The 19,409-nt window shown below is 45.2% G+C and overlaps 1 protein-coding gene across 1 annotated transcript; it reads right to left on the reverse strand.

The window, feature by feature from the left end:
* Positions 1–6,469: 6,469 nt before the first annotated feature.
* On the reverse strand, positions 6,470–15,195 carry LOC8029602. The gene is made up of 3 exons (XM_029974757.3): positions 14,766–15,195; positions 8,799–9,538; positions 6,470–6,994 (listed from the first exon to the last, which is right to left on the reverse strand). Exons 1-3 carry the CDS (start codon positions 14,978–14,980, stop codon positions 6,846–6,848), a joined length of 1,104 nt encoding a protein of 367 aa, XP_029830617.2. The 5' UTR covers positions 14,981–15,195; the 3' UTR covers positions 6,470–6,845.
* Positions 15,196–19,409: the final 4,214 nt, after the last annotated feature.

A 19,409-nucleotide genomic window follows, 5' to 3' on the forward strand; every position in this document is an offset into this window, starting at 1 on the left:
CCTAAGCTTCATATTTACTTGTTTTGGCAGTTTGGTAGTGCGAAGAGCAGGCAGCTTGGAGGAGCCGGTTACGACAGCGCTTGCCCTTGCACTCGGTCGCCTTATCTACACTGCCGAGGGTGTCTGGTGATCCCATATGGCTAAATTTGGCGTAGACACTGGGTAAGCCAAAAGAAGGCAACGTCTCTTTCAAGAGGTACCTCATCTGTGCCCTTCACTAATACGCTGCATCATAAAGACGGGGGCAAAGTTTGGACAACCAGTGTGATCAGGTGTTGCCTAACACATCTGCTGTTGTGGTTTTGGCTATCTGCAGAGTTTGGGTGAAACATCACTTGTATCCACCTTGTTTTCATAGTGTAGCAGTTTAGTGGCATTCATTTATTACCATAAAATCTTGAGAGAGAGCCCACCTAACATCAAGAGCCAATCGGCTGAAAATATGGGTTGGGTTAACTTTCAGTGTACAATCAAGAAAAGTTTTAAAAACTGCTATTTTTAGGTCGTGCCCCTTTTAAAGGGGCACTGACACCCCAAAGGTCGTATTTATTTTTATTGTCTAAAACGATGCAAGTTGCAGTCATAGACACGCAAAAAAAAACGCATCGCGAAAAAAAATTTTCCCGCGCGCGCGCGCGCCTTTTTATTTTTGGCGTTTGATTTTCCCGCGTCTCGCCTCCTCGCTTCTTTTGATCGGTGACGTCAAAAATCAGGAAATTTAGAAGCTTTGTAGGCGACATCTCTATAACATTTAATTACGGCAATCCTAAAACATGTTTTTTAACGCAATTGCGAACGCACTACGGCCCTTCTTTTTGAAATACCAAAAATCGGGAGTTCGTTGTGGTGCCGTCTCCTGGATTTGTGTCCTCCAACGGAAAACAGGCGACACCGCTCAAAACCGGTCCGCCGCAACGCCGGGCGCTCGCTCCTTTCCTCCTCGCTTTGGGTCGCCATGGCAACAGCAGCGAGTGGTGAAAGGAAGTCGACTCTCAGGTCTCCGCGATTTTTGACGTCAAGGCACCGGCGCCGATCGCGCGGGAACTTCGAATTCGGCATTTGGAAATTGTTTTTTTACTTCACGAATACTGAATTCCCAAATCTCAAATTTTGAGGGTAATGTCCCGGCATCGTTTTCAATCGTTTCGGATAATAAAAAAAAATATGATTTTGATGTGTCAGTGCCCCTTTAAGCTTGTTATGGTGGCGGGGGGCAACGAAGCAAAGATGACTATGTCCCAGACCGCAACGTTCGCTTATATCCCACCATAGCAAACTAGCCACATTTACACCGAAGCCATCATTGATCCCAACACTACTCTTACTAAGAGTGGGCTAGCTTTCAGTGTTTAAAAAAATATAGCAAATCAAGCCAAGCATAGGGGTGGGCTATCTTTAGGGGGTGGGGCATCTCTCGGACTTTTACGGTATATACTTCGTTTTTTCTGTGGGTGAGGTATCCCCCAGATGTTTCTTTTAAAGACCAGCATTATTTGGCATGCTCCCATCTGATTAATATGTCAGTGTCATGCTCATCCAGCTTCCTAATGTGCAATATGAAAAGGTTTATTTTTTTTATTTTTTTTTTACGTTTTTGATGAGTAGGTTGCACAGATTTGATGGTCAACCCTTCAGCGGTGAAATGGTGTCATAACTCGGCGCCGAGATATTAAATTTACGGGAGTGGCACATGAGGCGACAGAATGACAAAAAAAACTGCCTGCCTGTTGAGTCAATGCTAGGATTGTGCAGATATTCAGATAGTAGTTTCGAATAATACGCTATTCAACATATGCTTCATGCTACATTCATATTCTTCGAAGTGTTGGTCGCGGCGGGTTAGCCCCGTGGAGTGCGCTTGGCGAGCACGGGTGTGATGACCACAAAGCTTGCTTCCGTGGGTGTTGCTTCTCCACGATGCACCCACGCTTGGTAAGAACCACACTCAACGGGGCCAACCCGCCCTAATCAACTCTCTGAAAAGTGCAAATATCGCAGTCACATGCTTAGGAGAGAAGCAGACTTTCAAAGCAGGATGGTGCACTTACGCACCTGAGGTATTTATAAAGAAACATGAACTTTTTGACTGTCAATTTTTATGTTTCAGTGGAATTTTAAAAATTAAACTATTACGCAAGAGTAATGTTAGAGACAACCTGCATTAATCATTCGTAATTTTTTTTTTTATAGCGGAGCTAGTTTCCCCAGTACCGTGTCCACGTACAAACAAATGTTGACACAAAACTCCAGACACCAACCGCCATCTATGAGCGACAAAGGCAACCAGACAACTGGCTTACCAGTTGTCTAATCGCCGCCGTCGCTCATTGATGGCGGCAACCTTTCCAGTCTTTCCACTCTGGTTTTCACCAGAGTGGAAAGGCTGATTTTCTCTAGGTGCTGTCCTAAAAGTCCTCCTAGACGTCGTCCTGAAGTCGTCCTAGATCTCCTAGGCGTTGTCCTCGAGGCGCCGTCCTTGAGGTCGTTTTGGACGTTGTCCTCTAGGCATCGTCCTCGACGTCCTAGGCATTGTCCTCGAGGTGTCGTCCTTGAGGTCGTTTTGGACGTCGTCCTCTAGGCATCGTCCGAGACGTCCTAGGCGTTGTCCTCGAGGCGTCGTCCTTGAGGTTGTTTTGGACGTCGTCCTCTAGGCATCGTCCTAGACGTCGTAAAGATAACAGCTTCACTGGTCCTCCATCTTCATGTGAAGGGGAAGGGCTCTACATTTTTACTAGAGATTGAAGAAACAACATTTGCATATAGCCAGAAGATTTAGAAATCCCCTCAATTAGGTATAGCTATGCATCTCTATGGGTTTAATTTTATGTGAAATGCATCATTTATTTGTCATCCAGGTGTAGGCATTGAACTTCCTGAGGCCACAGTTCATTAATATAGTTAAATTAACTTAGCCTAGAAATGTACAACTGGAAGCTTGGGAACAACCTTCACAAGTTCAGCTGGGATTTAGTTTAATAGTGAAAGGCTTGCAGAAACTATTCAATATTTGATTCTAAAATATTCAAGCAAAACCATTATTTACTTCGAACTCAAAATCCACTATTCGCACATGCCTAGACTCAATCCTTCGTTGTTGTGGCTGTCTTTTGCCCTACTCGAAGATTTTTTTGGTGCAAAAAGGAAGGCAAATATTGAGAAATGGGTAAATGATGAAAATAGTTTGATCAGGATTCAGACTCTGACACTTGCTAGAATGATAAAGAGGGCTCCCCTGTTCTTAACCCGAGTAAAAACTTAAAAAAAAGAATTGAGTTACACACATACCATAATGGGAAGGAATACTTTCGGTAGTTCATTGTAAATATTTGACAAAGATTAGTCTAGTCCTTACGTTTTGTGAAGCATGTTGCAACCTGTTACACAAGATGATGTACCTAGAGGTAGGAAGTGTGAAGCCTTGTAGTGAATTACAGCGAGAACCAAAAGGGGCAGTTTCATACATTAGACCCACGTTTCGGATAAAAAAAAACAAAAAAAACAGTGCGGGATGGCCAAAAAAACTCTTTTTGTGTAAGGCTCGTCAATATATGAGTCGCTGGAGAAAACGAGCCTTCTGCATCAAGTCTTTATTTCAAACTCTTTTTGTACGCATTCCGCCCATTGAAAAAGCAAGTGGGAAGCGCCTCAGCACGCACCTCGTATCACTGCGCCAGTGTTCTTCCGCAGCAAAAACCTGCTTTCATCGCCTTCACTATGGCAACGAACGCCGAATGGGGAAGCGTGTTAACACACTCACCTGCGTTCGTGCCGCTTCGCGGTGACAGTCTGCAGCTGCTCATTACAAAACTATTAAACTTTGGCTAGCAGACGGCGTTCGGAAAATCAACGTTTGTTGCCATTGTGACGGCAGTGAAAGCAGACGGCCTTTGTGCTGCGGCCCTTCCCGCATGCTTTTCAATGGGCGAAACGCTAACAAAAAAAATTTGAAATAAGGACTAACGCAGAAGGCGGGTTTTCTCCAGCGCCTTACAATTTGACAAGCCTTACACGAAAAGCATGTTTTTAGACCGGAGTTTGGAGTTTTTTTTTACAACATACCGTAATATCCCGAGAGATAGCCCACATAACATCAAGAGCAAATCGGGTGAAAATATGGAGTGGGCTAACTTTCGGTGTACAATCAAGAAAAGTTAAAGAATTGCTATTTTTAGGTTGTGTCCCTTCCAAGCTTGTTATAGTGGCGAGGAGCAATGAAGCAAAGATGACTGTACTTCCCAGTGAGCAACGTTTTCTTATATCCCGCAATAGTTGACTAGCCGCAATTATGCCGAGGCTAACATTGATCCCAACACTACTATTACTAGGAGTGGGCTATCTTTCGGTGTTTAAAAAAAGTATAGCAAATCAAGCCACGAATAGGGGTTGGCTATCTTTCGGAGGTGGGGCATCTCTCGGGATTTTACGATAGGTCTAAAGCAGGCGTGACCAAGCTGCGGCTCTTCACATGCTAAAGTGCGGCTCGCGGCTACCTCCCCTAACCCCCCCCCCCCCCCATCCCACACACACATGCGCCCATAGGGTTTGCCCCCCCCACTCAAAAACAAGTTGGTACGCCATTGCTCTCGGCCCGTTCCACTCTTTCGGCTATTTAACGCTTTCCAATGCAGAAAAGGGCAAAAAGGTAAAAGAAACGCGTTTTAAATCGAGATAGGTCGCGGTTTGGTAGGCTTGTGCTACTGCTACCTTACGTACAGTTGGACTGCTTTTGACTCTGATATATTGAAAGTAGTTCAAGTTTCTTTTATTGCTCAAGACAAAAGTTTGCCTCCCCCCCCCCCCCCCCCCCCCGGCTCTTGGAACTTCCATGGTTTTGTTTGCGGCTCTTAGGTTGGGTCAGCCTGGCCACCCCCAGTCTAAAGTATCAATGTGCCCCAAAAGGTTTGTGAGGGCAGATTACTCAGTACAGCTAATCACACTGGGAAGTTGCTCTATGTTCCATTAAAGGCCCGTTCACACTCTTGCGACCGAGTACGACTGAGAGAGACGAGATCTCTTACAACTTCTTAAATGTTTCTAGAATGAGGGAACACACTGACATTGTGGCGCCATCTATGCGGTGACCCTAGAACTGCATTTCACAAAAGCGAAGGTTTTGCGGGATTTCCGAGGTCAAATGTGCGTAATACCCATAGAAAGGCTCGTTTATAACATTGACAAAAGTTTTTCGAGTCAAAAAAGAAAGGATATTGCGCGAGAAATAAAAAAAAATATGCCGGACCGCCGAGTTTACACTGCTTCCCAATAGATGGCGCCAGTGTGTTCTCTGGTTTAAGAAGTTTTAAGGAACCCAGGTTTAAGAGGTCGCAAGCAGTCGCAAGAGTGTGAACGGGCCTTAAAGGCCCGTTCACACTCTTGCGACCGAGTACGACTGAGAGAGGCGAGATCTCTTACAACTTCTTAAATGTTTCTCGAATGAGGGAACACACTGACATTGTGGCGCCATCTATGCGGTGACCCTAGAACTGCATTTCACAAAAGCGAAGGTTTTGCGGGATTTCCGAGGTCAAATGTGCGTAATACCCATAGAAAGGCTCGTTTATAACATTGACAAAAGCTTTTCGAGCCAAAAAAGAAAGAATATTGCGCGAGAAATAAAAAAAAAAATGCCGGACCGCTGAGTTTACACTGCTTCCCAATAGATGGCGCCAGTGTGTTTTCTGGTTTAAGAAGTTTTAAGGAACCCAGGCTTAAGAGGTCGCAAGCAGTCGCAAGAGTGTGAACGGGCCTTAAGGGTGATGCCATTCTTTGCAATACCCAGTGCCGACGGCATGCGCTCGCAGGGAAAATACTAAGACATAAACAGAAACAAAATGCCGCCATTGTGCTTAGAGGTTGTGCCGGGAGACGCTCTATCACATGTGCTTCTGACCAAAAAAAGAAACAAAAGCGTTGGGACAGAAATGGTTCGTTGTGGCCACCCTAAGCAAAGCGCACATGGAGGCACCCCAAGTTGCCCCATTTTATAGCAGACTTCTAACAGCAAGCTGCTTTGTATAAAGCAATGTGAGTCGACACTACCGTAAAATCCCGAGAGATGCCCCACCCCCGAAGGATAGCCCACCCCTATTTCTGGCTTGATTTGCTATATTTTTTCAAACACCAAAAGATAGCTCACTACTAGTAATAGTAGTGTTGGGATCAATGATGGCCTCAGCGTAAATGCGGCTAATTAGCTATGGCGGAATATAAGCAAATGTTGCAAACTAGGAAGTACAGTCACCTTTGCTTCGTTGCCCCTTATCACCATAACAAGCTTGGAAGGGAAATGACTTAAAAATAGCTATTTTTTAAACTTTTCTTGATGGTACACCAAAGTTAGCCCACTCCATATTTTCACCCGATTTGCTCTCAATGTTAGCTGGGCTATCTCTCGGGATTTTAGGGTATGGAGCCAATCCAACTTTTTCCTGGCAAGCTTTTGATGTAAAGAATAAATGATAACATTTTACACGGTATTAAATTCTTATTACAAAACCCCTCTGTGGGGCACACCAGAAGTAAACACAAGGTTCACACAGACGCTTAAAAAAAAATTGATTTGAAATGCAGTGGAGGACGGGCTAAGACAAGCAAGACAATTTGAGTAAAACCATGACCGGTGGCACATCTCACACTTGGTTTGGTCCTGCCAATGACAGAGGCTTACTTTAGTCGCTGACAGGGTGAAAACAGCAGGGACGAGTCTGTGCTGGTGGTCGGGTATCCGAAAGAGACGCCCTGCCGTCCTGATCCTGTTGGCACTCGTTTATTTCAGAAAGGTGAAACTTTGCTAAACCAAGCCTTTCTAGAACTAACTTTTTGTGGAACTTGAGGTCGAAAACGTTTTACGACTTTGCTACTGTCGGCTGGCCAAAGCTGTACACAAAGGTGACACAGTCCAACGGTGCTTTTCCGTCTTTCTTGGCCTTCCACTGGCGAGTTGTCAGGAGTTTCCGTGACTGCTTGCACGCCGAACAACGCTTTCCCACAGCGCCTGCATGAAACCATGTGTCAGTTGTCATTGCCACGAAGCTTTGAACTGACTGCTCAGTGTTCCATGCTTTTTGTTTTGTTGTGCCAGAGTGTATCAAACTTTCTTCATTTATGGAGGGTTGACAAAAGGGCTTTGAGTGGTCATTAAATACTAAGAGATGCTCATAGATGTCTGCAAATTTTATGTTTGGCAGAAAAATTGCGCATAGTTTTTCTCGGGAAGGAAAGGGGGGCATCATTTCTGAGGTGAGCACAGCGGTTCTCAATCACTTCAGTGTCGAGGAACTTTTTGCCAAGCTACACGGTGACAGGGCATAACAAGCTTCACAAGTGCTAAGGACATCTTGTCAAGAGAAGGGGTGGGGGCACTCCCGAATAACATAGAATATGGGCTTTTCCATCAGTTTTGAACTTTGATCGACATCGAGAGGCGGATGTAAGAAATGTTTGAATCTCATTTCTTGGGTCATGTTGCTCCCTTTTCTTTCCAAAATATTCTATGTTGACACCGGAAAACCACAGTGGGGGTTCTGATCGCTCCACTAGTTGGTCCCAAGAAAACCGTGTACGTCTTTCAATCAACAAAAAGTCCAGTCCTATTTCAAGAGTTTTGCACCAAGGTTTCTTGGCTGACAAGTATCACGAGCTGATCCGCTTGTGTCGTACTTATCTGTAGACTAGAAACTTGCAATTATTTATTCACCAGAGAATAATTAAGCCACAATAATAACCGGTATATTTCCTTACAATTTGCCAGATTATCCACTATGGTCTGGCCAAGCTTCGTTGCATCATTTCCCAATAATAGTGATGTTCGGGAGAGCAACTTAACCTTTTGAGTGCCATGTGCGAGTATACTCGAGTGCATGCCCTTGCATGTTTCACTTTCGATTTGCTCTCTACCTCTCCCACCTGGGCCTTTGATTTTACTTTTACGTTTATAGCAATGTTTTGTCACGTTAGAATACCTGTTGACGGCATATGAAAAGTTTTGTTTAGGAAACGTCTGTCTCGGTTCGTTCCTCCTCTGTCGCAGAAAGATGAAGCTGTGTCGTTCAACCTCGCACTTTATGGCAAACACCGAGATCTAGAAACTAGTACTAATAAACTAAGTAAGAAAGTCCTAGTTCCAAATAAAAAGAAAACATTCGTTAATGCCAAAACAATAGTGACCCCAGGGTGCGTGCCGGGGCGCCACTTTGCGTAGTACCGCGTCTTGAAAAGCGTAATCCAAGAAAATATCCTATACCCGTTTTCACTTCAAGAAAAATCCAAGTTTTGCGGATTGTTCATACGCGGCGCAAAGTAGTTCTTACGAGATTTGGTTGTCGCGAGAAAAAGCAATGCTTTTGGCGTTTGGAATGTGTGTGCCTTGATAAGCTAACATATATGTAATCTGAAATTCATCTACATATATCTTATTTATCCGCATAAAGGGGGAAATTAGTAATGCTCCACGTGCTTGAGGTAAAAATTGGTTTTGCTTGGAGGTTGGAGGCATGTACACATAAATTTGAGCCCATAGATCAGTGTGTCTTGATAAATAGATATACTTCATAGAGAATGCTACAGTCATTCTGCATGGGTCGAAATTTTGTGTACAACATGCATAAAAAAAACAAAAAAAAAAGCTTTTATAGTTTTTTTTTTTTTTTATTGTGACTCCTAGCACCTTTTGGTAGGACTGAGGCCGGAAGATGCTGGATTGAGAGTGACTGTAATTGCATAATGGAATGTATCGCTTTACCATGGCAACGTATACGAGACTAGTAGGTATAACGAGGCTGGGGAAAGAGGTACCCTACCAACAACAGATCCGCCACACTGGTCAGCATACATGCGGTCCCTGGTGATGCGCAACTTGGCCTCTTCGAGCGTGATAGATGCAAATTCACCCAACAACCCCACACCGGCACAAAGTTCGAGACGGCCAACGTAAGACAGGGCGTCCTGTGCTTCTCGTCTGCTTGCGACGGCCTTTTCCTGGTGAAGGAAACCCCGCAGGTAAACCTTGCAGACGGCTGCTGCAGAGTTTGTCTCGTTCGTGCGGAACACCACCACTTTGTCCAAGGCTATCGGATAGTCGCCTTCTCCCGTGTATGTCGCCGTCTGGTAGGAGACTGTGAGAGGCTCTGTGGCCAACAGCTGTTGAGACCAGTACTTCGACGGGCACTCCAGATTTTCGAACAAGTAACAACATGCACACGAATTGCAGTCCGTGCTCTCCGAGACATTTGACGGCGCAGTAGGGCAGACAGCCCCGACAGTTTGAAGCAGAGGCTTCGCTTCCGTCATGGTGCTACGGTTCACTCTTTCGACGTTCAAGTTTGTTTTATTGCTGGGAGCTTCTCCTTGGGTAGCAGTCAAGTGCAGAGACACCGGCTTTGCTTCAATGCCTTGTGGAGGTGCCTTTAGCTTCCGTTTATCCTCCTTGGAGGAAACCCCGAATATCGTAGGCACGGCACGTTCCTTCAGTTTCACCACTTCACGTGGTAAGAAGACTTCTGAGCCGTGGATTATGTAGCGATGAGTGCGCTGTATGAACCTGCAAGAACAAATTACTTATTTAACTTGGCCCTCGGGGTGCAAGGACATTAGAGGGAGGAGTGGATTAAGAATAAAATGACAGGAAACTTGGGTGGAAATTATATTAACCGTAGTCTGGCACAATCTTAGGAGCATTTCTGAAAATTATGGGATCAATAAAAAATATACATCTAAAAATAGCCTGTTCAGGGGCATTGAGCTTGCTTAAAACAAAAAAAGACTGATAAAAAGTAGAGCCTTTGTGTACAGGATTGGCCACCTTATGTTGGCAATCAATGTGTGAGAGTACACTCACTTACTTGTAATTAAAATTTTTAAAGGGGCGGCGCAACGATTTTTGTGTTTCGCATAAATACCACTTAGAAAGAACCCTATAAAACACACTTTAGATTTTCTCCTCAAGCAATAAAAGTCGGAAAAAAAAATAAATAAAAAACAAGCAGCTTTTTTTTTTTCTCAACTCGCAGCCAGAACAACTGGCCACGTGATCTGGAGCCGATTATATGTTTCAAATGTTTATCATAGCCACGCGCTGGGGTTGGCAAAGCACAGAACACATGCTGAGCTCCAGACATTGTTAGGGCTCAGCTATTGTCGTCCTTGATGCAACTGGACACGAGCCACTACCTGAATGCTTGTCGAGCTATCAATTATGGCGCGCCCAAGTCGAGTGCTCATGCAGTGCTCGGACCCAATCAATGATCTGCATTCAAATATCACCGGGGGACTATGCCAACACTGCGACCTCCAGACTATGTCATCAAGTTTTGCGAGGAAGAGACTGAAAGAAAACGCTTGTTTTTATTCTTAAAATTACACCGCAACAATGAGGTTTCTTGGTTGGTAGCATTGCGTGCGAGTATACTTGTGAAGCTTGTGTAAAGTGAAAAACATTCCAAATGAGGATCGTTGCATCGCCCCTTTAAGTGTCTGCAGGTAAAAGAGTTGGAGTATAATGGCAGATTTATTAGAACAAGCATATATATGGAATGCTGTCTTGTGGCAACAGAGGCTGAGTGAAAAGTAACATGGATGGTGAAATTTTTTAACATTTGCAATGCAGATTCAAGTGTGACATTGAAATCTCAGATAGAAAATGCGTGCCCCAACTTTGCATGAACCAGTGTTTTGTACATGATTAGCCTCGGTGTACTGGGGACTTGCAAAAAGAAGTCTATGCCGAGATAGCCAAACATGAGCATTCCAGTAGTTTGAGTATATGCATTAGTTATCTGCATGCCAAATATGTTTCCATACAAAACAAACTACAAGCAAACATTTTTTTTTCCCTTTACTTTAAGAAGGGAGACTTTTTTTTTTTTTTGCATGCCTACAGTACTTGCATCCTGCTAGTGAATGAGAATGCGGGCAAGCAGGTTGCGACATAACATCTTAAGAGGATATCGCAGCCCTCGAGCCTACACAATTCCAATGTTAACTTTTTTTATTTTATTTTTTTCTCAGCAACTATCGAACGGATTGACTTGGGAATGGTTTTATGGATTGACTTGGGAATGGGGGGGGCTTTCAGGGGCAAGCCGTTCGCTGATAACCGGAAAAAATAGACTAGTTTTTTCTTTATTTTTATTTGGAAATAGCACTCTATTGCATAAGCAGATGAGTGGAAAGGCTCCTTGCCAGTGCCATCTGGATTCTGAAAAAATTCCTATCGGAGATGAAATTCTACTGCAATATGATGTTATGTCCGAGCTGTGGCACAAGCAAAGGGAGACAAACATGCATGTTTTGTGGTATACGTACAGTGCTCACCAAACTTATCCAAAACCCGTGAACAACGTCTTATCTCATCAGCGAGTGCTGTCTTGGCGAGAGCCAAACAATTGCTCCATGATGTAGCGGTCAATAGAATAGTCCAAGCAAAAAAGGCCGCTCGCTCGAGGCCGAAAAAGCTGCTGGTCTAGGGACAACACAGCAGTCTTACCTGCAAGGCAATCTCTGCTTTTTGCCTCATTCAGTTAAAAGATTAAATGCTTACTGACTGAATCCAATCATTGGCTGTTTCGACAATCACCTATGCATCTTCATGCGAAAAAGTGGCGATATAAGTCTAGACTGCCCGGTCGGCAAAATTGCTGTGGTGTTCACGGTTCAGCAAGCGGTGCGGGATGTGTCTATCAAGAGCGCTGTCATGAAGCAGTTCTCTGGCTGCCACCAGGATAGCGCTTCCATAAAATAAGAGCACCGTTCATGTGTTCCGGATAAGTTTGGTGAGCACTGTACCTGTTATGCAGAGGTGAGCCAAGCTGACTTTCAGACATAACTTTAAAACACACCGAAACGATCAGTAAACGCAATTCTATAAAGATGCCAACCAGGTTTGTTTGGAGCCATTTCACCTTACGATGGACCGCAGTGGACGCTAGGAGCTAGCCAACCCAGCACTGTGAACATACCGCATGACTATGCGCCAAGTGCCTGACTGTCATAGCACGGAAAGGCTGCCCAGAGGGCGCGCCGGAGGAATACTAGTGGTGCCACGCTCTGGCATAAAATCGCCCTCCATAGCAGTACGGGTCCAGTTGCAATGGCGACAAACACATTAAAATTTTACTGCGGCCATGTTGCAATATTATTGTGGCTTCCTGTCTTGTTGAAAAACGGTGATTAACTTTTTAGGGGGGGTGAACCTCCACAAAGAAAGGTTGCCTGTGTGCTAGGTCTCCGGGCTGAAGGAGATAATCCAGGCATAAGAACATTTGTCGACACTGAAGTGTGTCTTGCAGGTACAAGGCAGAGTCACCCATGACATCCCTTTCAAAATAAATGCTGTTTCTCTTTACAGTATTGCTCGCTCATGAAAGTCAAGAGCTAGTTGGACAAAGATGAGGGTGATATATTGTTTGAATTGTGTTTTTACGCAGAGCTGCGATGTCGCACACACTGCTTGAACTTGGGCAAGTGCTCTTAGAAAGTCGGAGTTACCGACTGCTGGAAGCATGCTGCGGCTGTTTCAATTCTTGCTAATGAAGTCAATGACAAGGCAGGCACTGCCAGACCACAACACTATAGTCGGTGACAGGTCAAGAACTAAGTGGAAGCCCCTCCCACCTCCTTCCACTTTAATAGTGCGAACGCTGAGAGGAGGCGAACTCCTCTCCACCGTTCGCTCTGCTGAAGTTGGAAGGGGTGGGAGGAGCTTCCACTTCGTTCTTGACCTGTCACCAACTATAGTTCAAGCTGTACAAAAAAAACGAAGCGGGATGCAAAAACAGCCACAGCTTCTCTTTTTTGTTCCCAGGCATTTTGAACAAGTCGAACAACAAAATTAGAAATCTTTTACTACATGCCAGATATCCTATTGTGTTTGCACACGTGTACCGCTGCTACAAAGTGGTAACATAGTAATTCACGCATGTGCATCAGTAACCCACTCATATTGTTATGACATTTGCGCCAGTATTGTTGTTTTCCTTTTTTACCTTTCTTATATGACGCTGGAATGATGATTTTGAACACAGTTGCAGGCAACTACAAATAGATATTTTGTATGATTTCTTTGTTTTGTTTGCTGTTTAGGCGCAGTTATATTTTATATATCTAGAACACCCTGTGCCAAAAAAGAATTGTCAATATTACTTCCTTCTCTCTGAGAAAAATGTCCTGGTCCCCTTTATGATGCTTTCATTTTACACATCTAACATTGCCATCACGCTCTAGTTCATCGACCCAGGAATGTTCTAGTGCCTAATTTTCAGAGTTCCTTGGAAAGTAATCATAACTGCTTTGGGCTAACTAATCACTTTATAATACATTGAAAAATGAAAGCCGTTTACAACTCACTGTAACACCGAATTAGAGCACAGCTCTTGAGGAGGAGGGAAGGGTACTGAATGGAGGGTATACCCCTCCTCCTCATCCTGCCTGCTACTCCTCTCTCCGAGCGGCGTCGCCGTTGGCATAACTGAGGTCACGTGGCGTCACATGACCCTTATGACCTCACGGGGGTCCTGGACCTCAGAGGGGCCACATGACCTCATGGGGGTCACGTGACGTCACCGGGGTCAGTGACCTCACGGGGGTCATGTGACCTCACGGTTACGCCGACGCTGCTCAAGCCAGAAACGGGCGCCTAAGAGCGGCGCTCTAAAACTAGAGTACAGCCATCAATTTCTTTTCAAATATGTGTTCAAGTCAGTACGCAATAGGGGCTATGATTATCTGTCTCATCTCACCTCAAGTCTTTTGCCGCTTGCTCGCTTTCTCTTGCAAGCATCGGGGAATAAAATTGGCGGGTAAGCAAAGTGAGCTTGGTTCTCAAATTTAAAGTTGTTTAAAAACACACTGCATTTTTAGGTTTCTTTTGATGACAGCCACAAGTCTTAGCTACTACATTAGGGACTTATCGTAGAACATCAGCCGCAGATTGCGGGCCCCCGTGGGCGCGAGCTCAGTCTGCCCTCAAAGTTTCCCAAGCAATGCAAAACTCTTGCATGGTCTTGCGTGTGATCTATGAAAAGTCCCTATTAATGTGACAAGTAAACGTAGCTGCACTACTGAATCATGTGACAAGATAGAGAAACAATAATTAAGTCCTTCGCACAGCTGGCGATTCATGCTTCTGCCACTCCTCCTTTAATCACCTCCCAGGAACCGAATGAAACATTTCGGGATACACGTATTTACCTTTCTGTTCAACGCGATGCAGTTGCATTTGAGTACACAATACCTGGTGACCTGCCCGTTTGCATTCGGTACATTACTTTACCAAGCGCGAGGCCAGCACGACACGCGCACCACCCTCCCGCGTCGTCTGCTCCTCGTACTGCTAACAAGTATAGGCGCGCCTCGCCAGGGGAGGAGTAGCGCTGCGTATGGCGTATTTTGCCGTCCACCAATAGTTTCACACGCGAGAAAAGAAAGAGGGAAAGGAGGAAGGGGAAAACTAAAACTGATTGGCTCTTGAAGTCACGTGACCCTCACCGGGACGTTCGTGCATAGCTTTGTATATACGAAACACAAATGTCCCGGTGGATCCTCGCATAACATAAGAAATAGTAAGCAAACGCCCCCGTGGACCTTTACACGGCGTTCGATTGGCCTCAATGGCTCGTACCGCTCGCACTCTCCGCTGCGGTCCAGTCATTGAAACACGTAAGGCCCTTGGCAGTGCCACAAGCTGTGAATTGTAGAATCACTGACGAAACTCGGCGCTTATGGTGGCAATACTCGCTCGAAAGAGACTGGCACGGTAGAGCTCTACACACCTTTCCTCGAAATGGAGCTCGCATACGGAGTTGTGGTGCTGCAGTTTCTTATCCGTTCTTGAAATGGCTCGTTCCCACTGATCAAAAAGTGCTGCGTCGCGCGGAGCTCGAAACAACGAGCGTTTCTCGGGGCAGGAGTTGTATCCAGAGTTACAATTGGGCACGAAGCAACTTCGGCTACTCTTACTAGTTGCTTTGCGTGCTTTCTCCATCATTTATGCACTGGAACAACTAAAGGTGCCGCATCACCTTGATTTACACAAACACCAGTGTCAAACACGGTCACTGAGAGACGGCTCGGACGTTTGAATGGTTTGAATTCGAGAGATTGCAAATCTAAGCAAAACGCAAAACTGGCTCGATGTGGCTTACGGATGTTAGTTCTATTAAACTGAACACAAGATCCAAAAGAATCGGATCCAAAACCCTCTCCTCCACCGGCGACTAGAGAAAACTTCGGCGCGCACTTTATTGGATGAAATTTGGTGACGTCACGACCAATAGGAGCACGGAAACAGACGCGGTCTCCTCAACGCCTGGAAAAACATCGGAAACATCGTGCCTGACGTACCGTCGTCGAACGAAAGGTGAGTGGTTCGAGTTTTCCTGTGATGTGATCTCTGTGTGTGTTCGTTCCACGCGTCCGAGCTGTTTCTTAGTTTCAGATCTATTTGGCGCCGCTGCCTACATTGTTTGAGCCTGCGTTCACGATTAAAACAACCATCGCAGAAAGCTGAAAGCCCGCCGAAGAACGGCTGACTTGCGAGCTAAACCTAATTCAACAAAACCATTTGATCCGACAGAATAATGTGCTTGATCTTACATTTCATGTCAACAAAGAACTGCGCTGTCTGTCTTCGTCCCTACATGTTTTATTCTTTCGTGTTTTTCAAATCTTTACCAACCCGCGTCCAATCGAATGCCCCGATCACAACAAATAGTTGGTCGTGCTCCGATGGCCCTTATCATCCGCCGGTAAGGCAGTTACGTCAAGTAACGTCATATTCTCAAACTGTGAAATACTATTACCACCTCTAGTTTCACATTCTGGTGCACCGTGCACTTGCAGCTTCCTGCACCCCTGCGAGGTTTCCTGCGATCGTACCCTGTATATGATGGATTTCTCGCCGCACGCGAGTGCTCTCGAAGGCGTGCTATACACTCTGTAACATACGTTGTGTGCAGAAAAGGCACAGGCCCGAGCACAAAAGCGCCCTTTTTGCACGAGCAGCCGTGCAAAAAGAACATTCTGCGGAGCTACGCCCTCGCACCCGTGCCTCTGCTGCACACAACTTATTAATAACCGAGCCGTTCTCGTTTTTGTTTTGCATATTACTGTGAAAGAAGTGTCATTGTTGTTTTCTTCTCAAACAAAACTCACACGCTAGACAAAAGCAAACAGATAGGAGTCTGCACATTCACACCCTTTTCTCCCTTGTGCGACAGGTTATAGCCGGTCGCGATTCAACACCGTTTCTTTTGAAGCTGATGAGCACCACAAGGCGTGAAAGAGGTGACTTGCAGCTTTGCCAAGGCAGCGGCAAGACACTACAAGCCTTCGCATTAACTGGCTAGCCAGTGCCGCTCTGTTCTGAACAGCACTGCGTGCCATGCAGAGGGTTTGTGCAAGCTCGCTGGGTGGCGACGCTAGCCACGGTAAGTTCATCCTATGCAGCTTTCTTTTAGGGATATATGTGGCTTGCAGGCCATGTCGTGCATGTGCCATTCGAGGGACAGCAGTGCCAGTGGCAAGGCTGTGCTGATGGTAATCACCACTGCACTGTGCTTTCATTCAATAACTGCTGAAAAGGAACCAAGTACTTCCGAGAGATTCTCGGTTGTGCTTTGATGAACTCCAGCTCGCTTATGAACAGGTGGATGGCACAGCTGGCCTTTCCTAGTGGACTTGATGTCTGTGTTAACAATGCAACGAGACTTCTTTTTAGTCTGCATCGCACATAACTGCCATGATAGCCAGTGTGGACGTAGCTGGGGTAGCCCCCAATATGGCTTCTCTAGCTCGACACAAGTAATGTTCCTACCACTGTCGTGTATGATGCCAATCCAAGATTGAAATATACTTGTGCTTTTCATTGCCGTGACGTCACGCAGGCACATAGCCAGGATTTTGTTTTGGGGGCGGGGGGCGGCAGCGGCGGGCCGGGCCGGGCCGGGCTCCATGAACCCCCTCTAGTTACGTGCTTGTGTCACAGGATGGGACAGGCTCACGGTTCGAGCGGCTGTGTAGAAATGAACTATGCCGAGCATTTGTTTCGTGCTGCTGGGTGGGATTTGGGGCGACCTTCCAAAGCATTCTTTTGACACCATGAAACTGTTTGTGATCAGTTGTGAACAAAGTCTACAGCCCTAAGAGTGAACCTTTGCCTTCCCATGACGTCTCAATTTCAATGTTGCCAGTAGAGCTTTTCACTTCGAAAAACACAATGATGACCAAAATTGTAAATTCTGTGACTGCGAAAAAAAGCTATTTCGGCCAGATATTTCGGTTACTATTTCAGCGATGTTTGTTGATGTGTTTAGCAAGTTTTTAGGCAAATCGGGGACAATGAAGAAAATGCCGGAGTACCCCTTTAAAACATAAAGTGCACGTAGTACACAATGGAGAAGTTGCTCGCCAATCATTCTCTAAGAAGTGCGAGTTGAGTCCTTTGGAGGCAGTTTACTGCCGCAGCGTGCACTTTAATCTGCCCGAGAAGAGAAAACGAGATAAATGACGAGTAGGATATCTTTGTTCCAAGGCTTCTTGAGACAGGAAAGGCTAGGGAACCAGTATTGTTGCTTCTTACTACCCGGTACGAGACTCAAACCCGACATGCAAGGAAGTCGAAAGGCCTCTTCATGTGCCCTCTTTCTGCTTCCTTGTGCCTTGAGTTTTAGCTGTGTCTACAATTCACGCTTGCCTGCATGCCTACTCTTTTGGTCTCTTTTTTGTTCACTGTGTTACTGAAGTTTCCTGTCGTTGCTGTCCCAGAAATGCTTTGTGGATGCACAGAAGTACAAGGTGCTCGACGCCTGCGGCTCATTGGTATTGCTTTTCCCCGTACCACGGCATGAAGGAGGTGGCCTCTCTCCCTTTCAAGCAGCTGCGATATACTACTAGCACTGGGTTACAACTGCAGCTAGCCCATGGGTACCGTTCTGCATCCTGCACTGCGTGTAGTTCCGAGAGCCATGTGAAAAGGCAGGTGTGACCTTTTTAGGCACTGTCGCTTTGTTTTGTGCATTTTCTGCCGCTTTTTCGGGGCAATTTCTTTTTAAGATTCAAATATTAGAAAACGGACTCAAGTGAGAGAGGGGGTTTTCTGAGAAGACTGGCTTCTTTGCTAAACCATTGGGACTGGTATTATATCTATAGAGTTCATGTACACCTTACGTTATGTACTTTTTCTTTAGTTTTATTTTACTTGGTACTTGTACTTCGATGTTACACGACAGCCACTAAAAATGAAGAAAAAACAAAAAAAATGTTGACCTGTCGGTTTTTTGTTTTGTTTTTTTGCAATATGTTGGAAGAGTCAAAGATGTGGTCGGTCATTCATGTTATTTTTCCTACACGCACGTCCAGCCTATGTTTACATAAAGCCCCAATTGCCCCTTAGCAGCGGAAATAATCTGTGCGACAGACTAGGCGGCAGCATTGTGGACGGAAACTGGCCTGATTATATCCGCCATGTTTAGAAACTACATTTGAATGTCAGGTTATGAATTCAGTGGCAAATTCCCCCTAAAAGAATCTACATCACTCTGCCAGCCAATCGCTGCCGTCACTTGTCGTGACATCACGTCCAGCAAAAAAACTACAAACTAGTATTTTTTTTTTTTTTTTTGTGGCAGGCCTCTGTTGTTGATGCCACTAGCACGTCAACACTCAAGCAATTCTTCCGCTCTTGACCTCTCCGGTTTCACCTTGCGAAGTCGTGACGGTGTCTGCTTTTGTTTGCGGTATTTCCCATGTGTCGACGTGAGAAGGCAGCGGTTGTATCGCCAAGGAAGTAGCAATCAATCTGTGGATTTGCTCCAGCAGCACAGTGTTACAAACAGGACTCTTTCACCAAAGGCAAAGTCTAACGACTCGCCCTACAGTTGCCAGCATCGTGCAGCCGTGAATGCGTAACTTGTCCGAACGCTTTTATGCTTTCTTCTGTGTACAGTGACAAAATGACTCGCTGAATGCGAAATGCCGTACAGCAAACTACAGTAGAGTCTCATTAATTCAAACTCCAGGAAGTCACAGATTTTAGTTTGAATTATCAGAAATTCATCTAAATATGATACTAGACAGCATTATGATTTGTTACATGGATAGCTACTCATACAAAGCAGATTTTTGCCAGTTTCCTCTACATAGGCCTAATTATAAGCAAGTACAGGCATAACACATTAGTGAAAGAGCTGTGACATTGAGTTTATTCATCCGGCAAAAAATTTGTCGATTGTGGACTGTTTAGTCAGCACATACGATCTCAAAATAAAATTTTCAATACCAGCCAACGCAAGTAGCTCCTTACGGGAATCTTCCTTTGCAAACAGAAACTTCCGGAGCTGAGCGATGTGCTCAAAGCTATGGCTGTGACAGTTGGTAGCAAGTCATCCCTTTCTTCATTGTCATCTTCACTCTCACTG

The sequence above is a fragment of the Ixodes scapularis genome, unplaced genomic scaffold, assembly GCF_016920785.2.
Source record: "Ixodes scapularis isolate PalLabHiFi unplaced genomic scaffold, ASM1692078v2 PGA_scaffold1__304_contigs__length_218370807, whole genome shotgun sequence".
NCBI classification, from domain to species: domain Eukaryota; kingdom Metazoa; phylum Arthropoda; class Arachnida; order Ixodida; family Ixodidae; genus Ixodes; species Ixodes scapularis.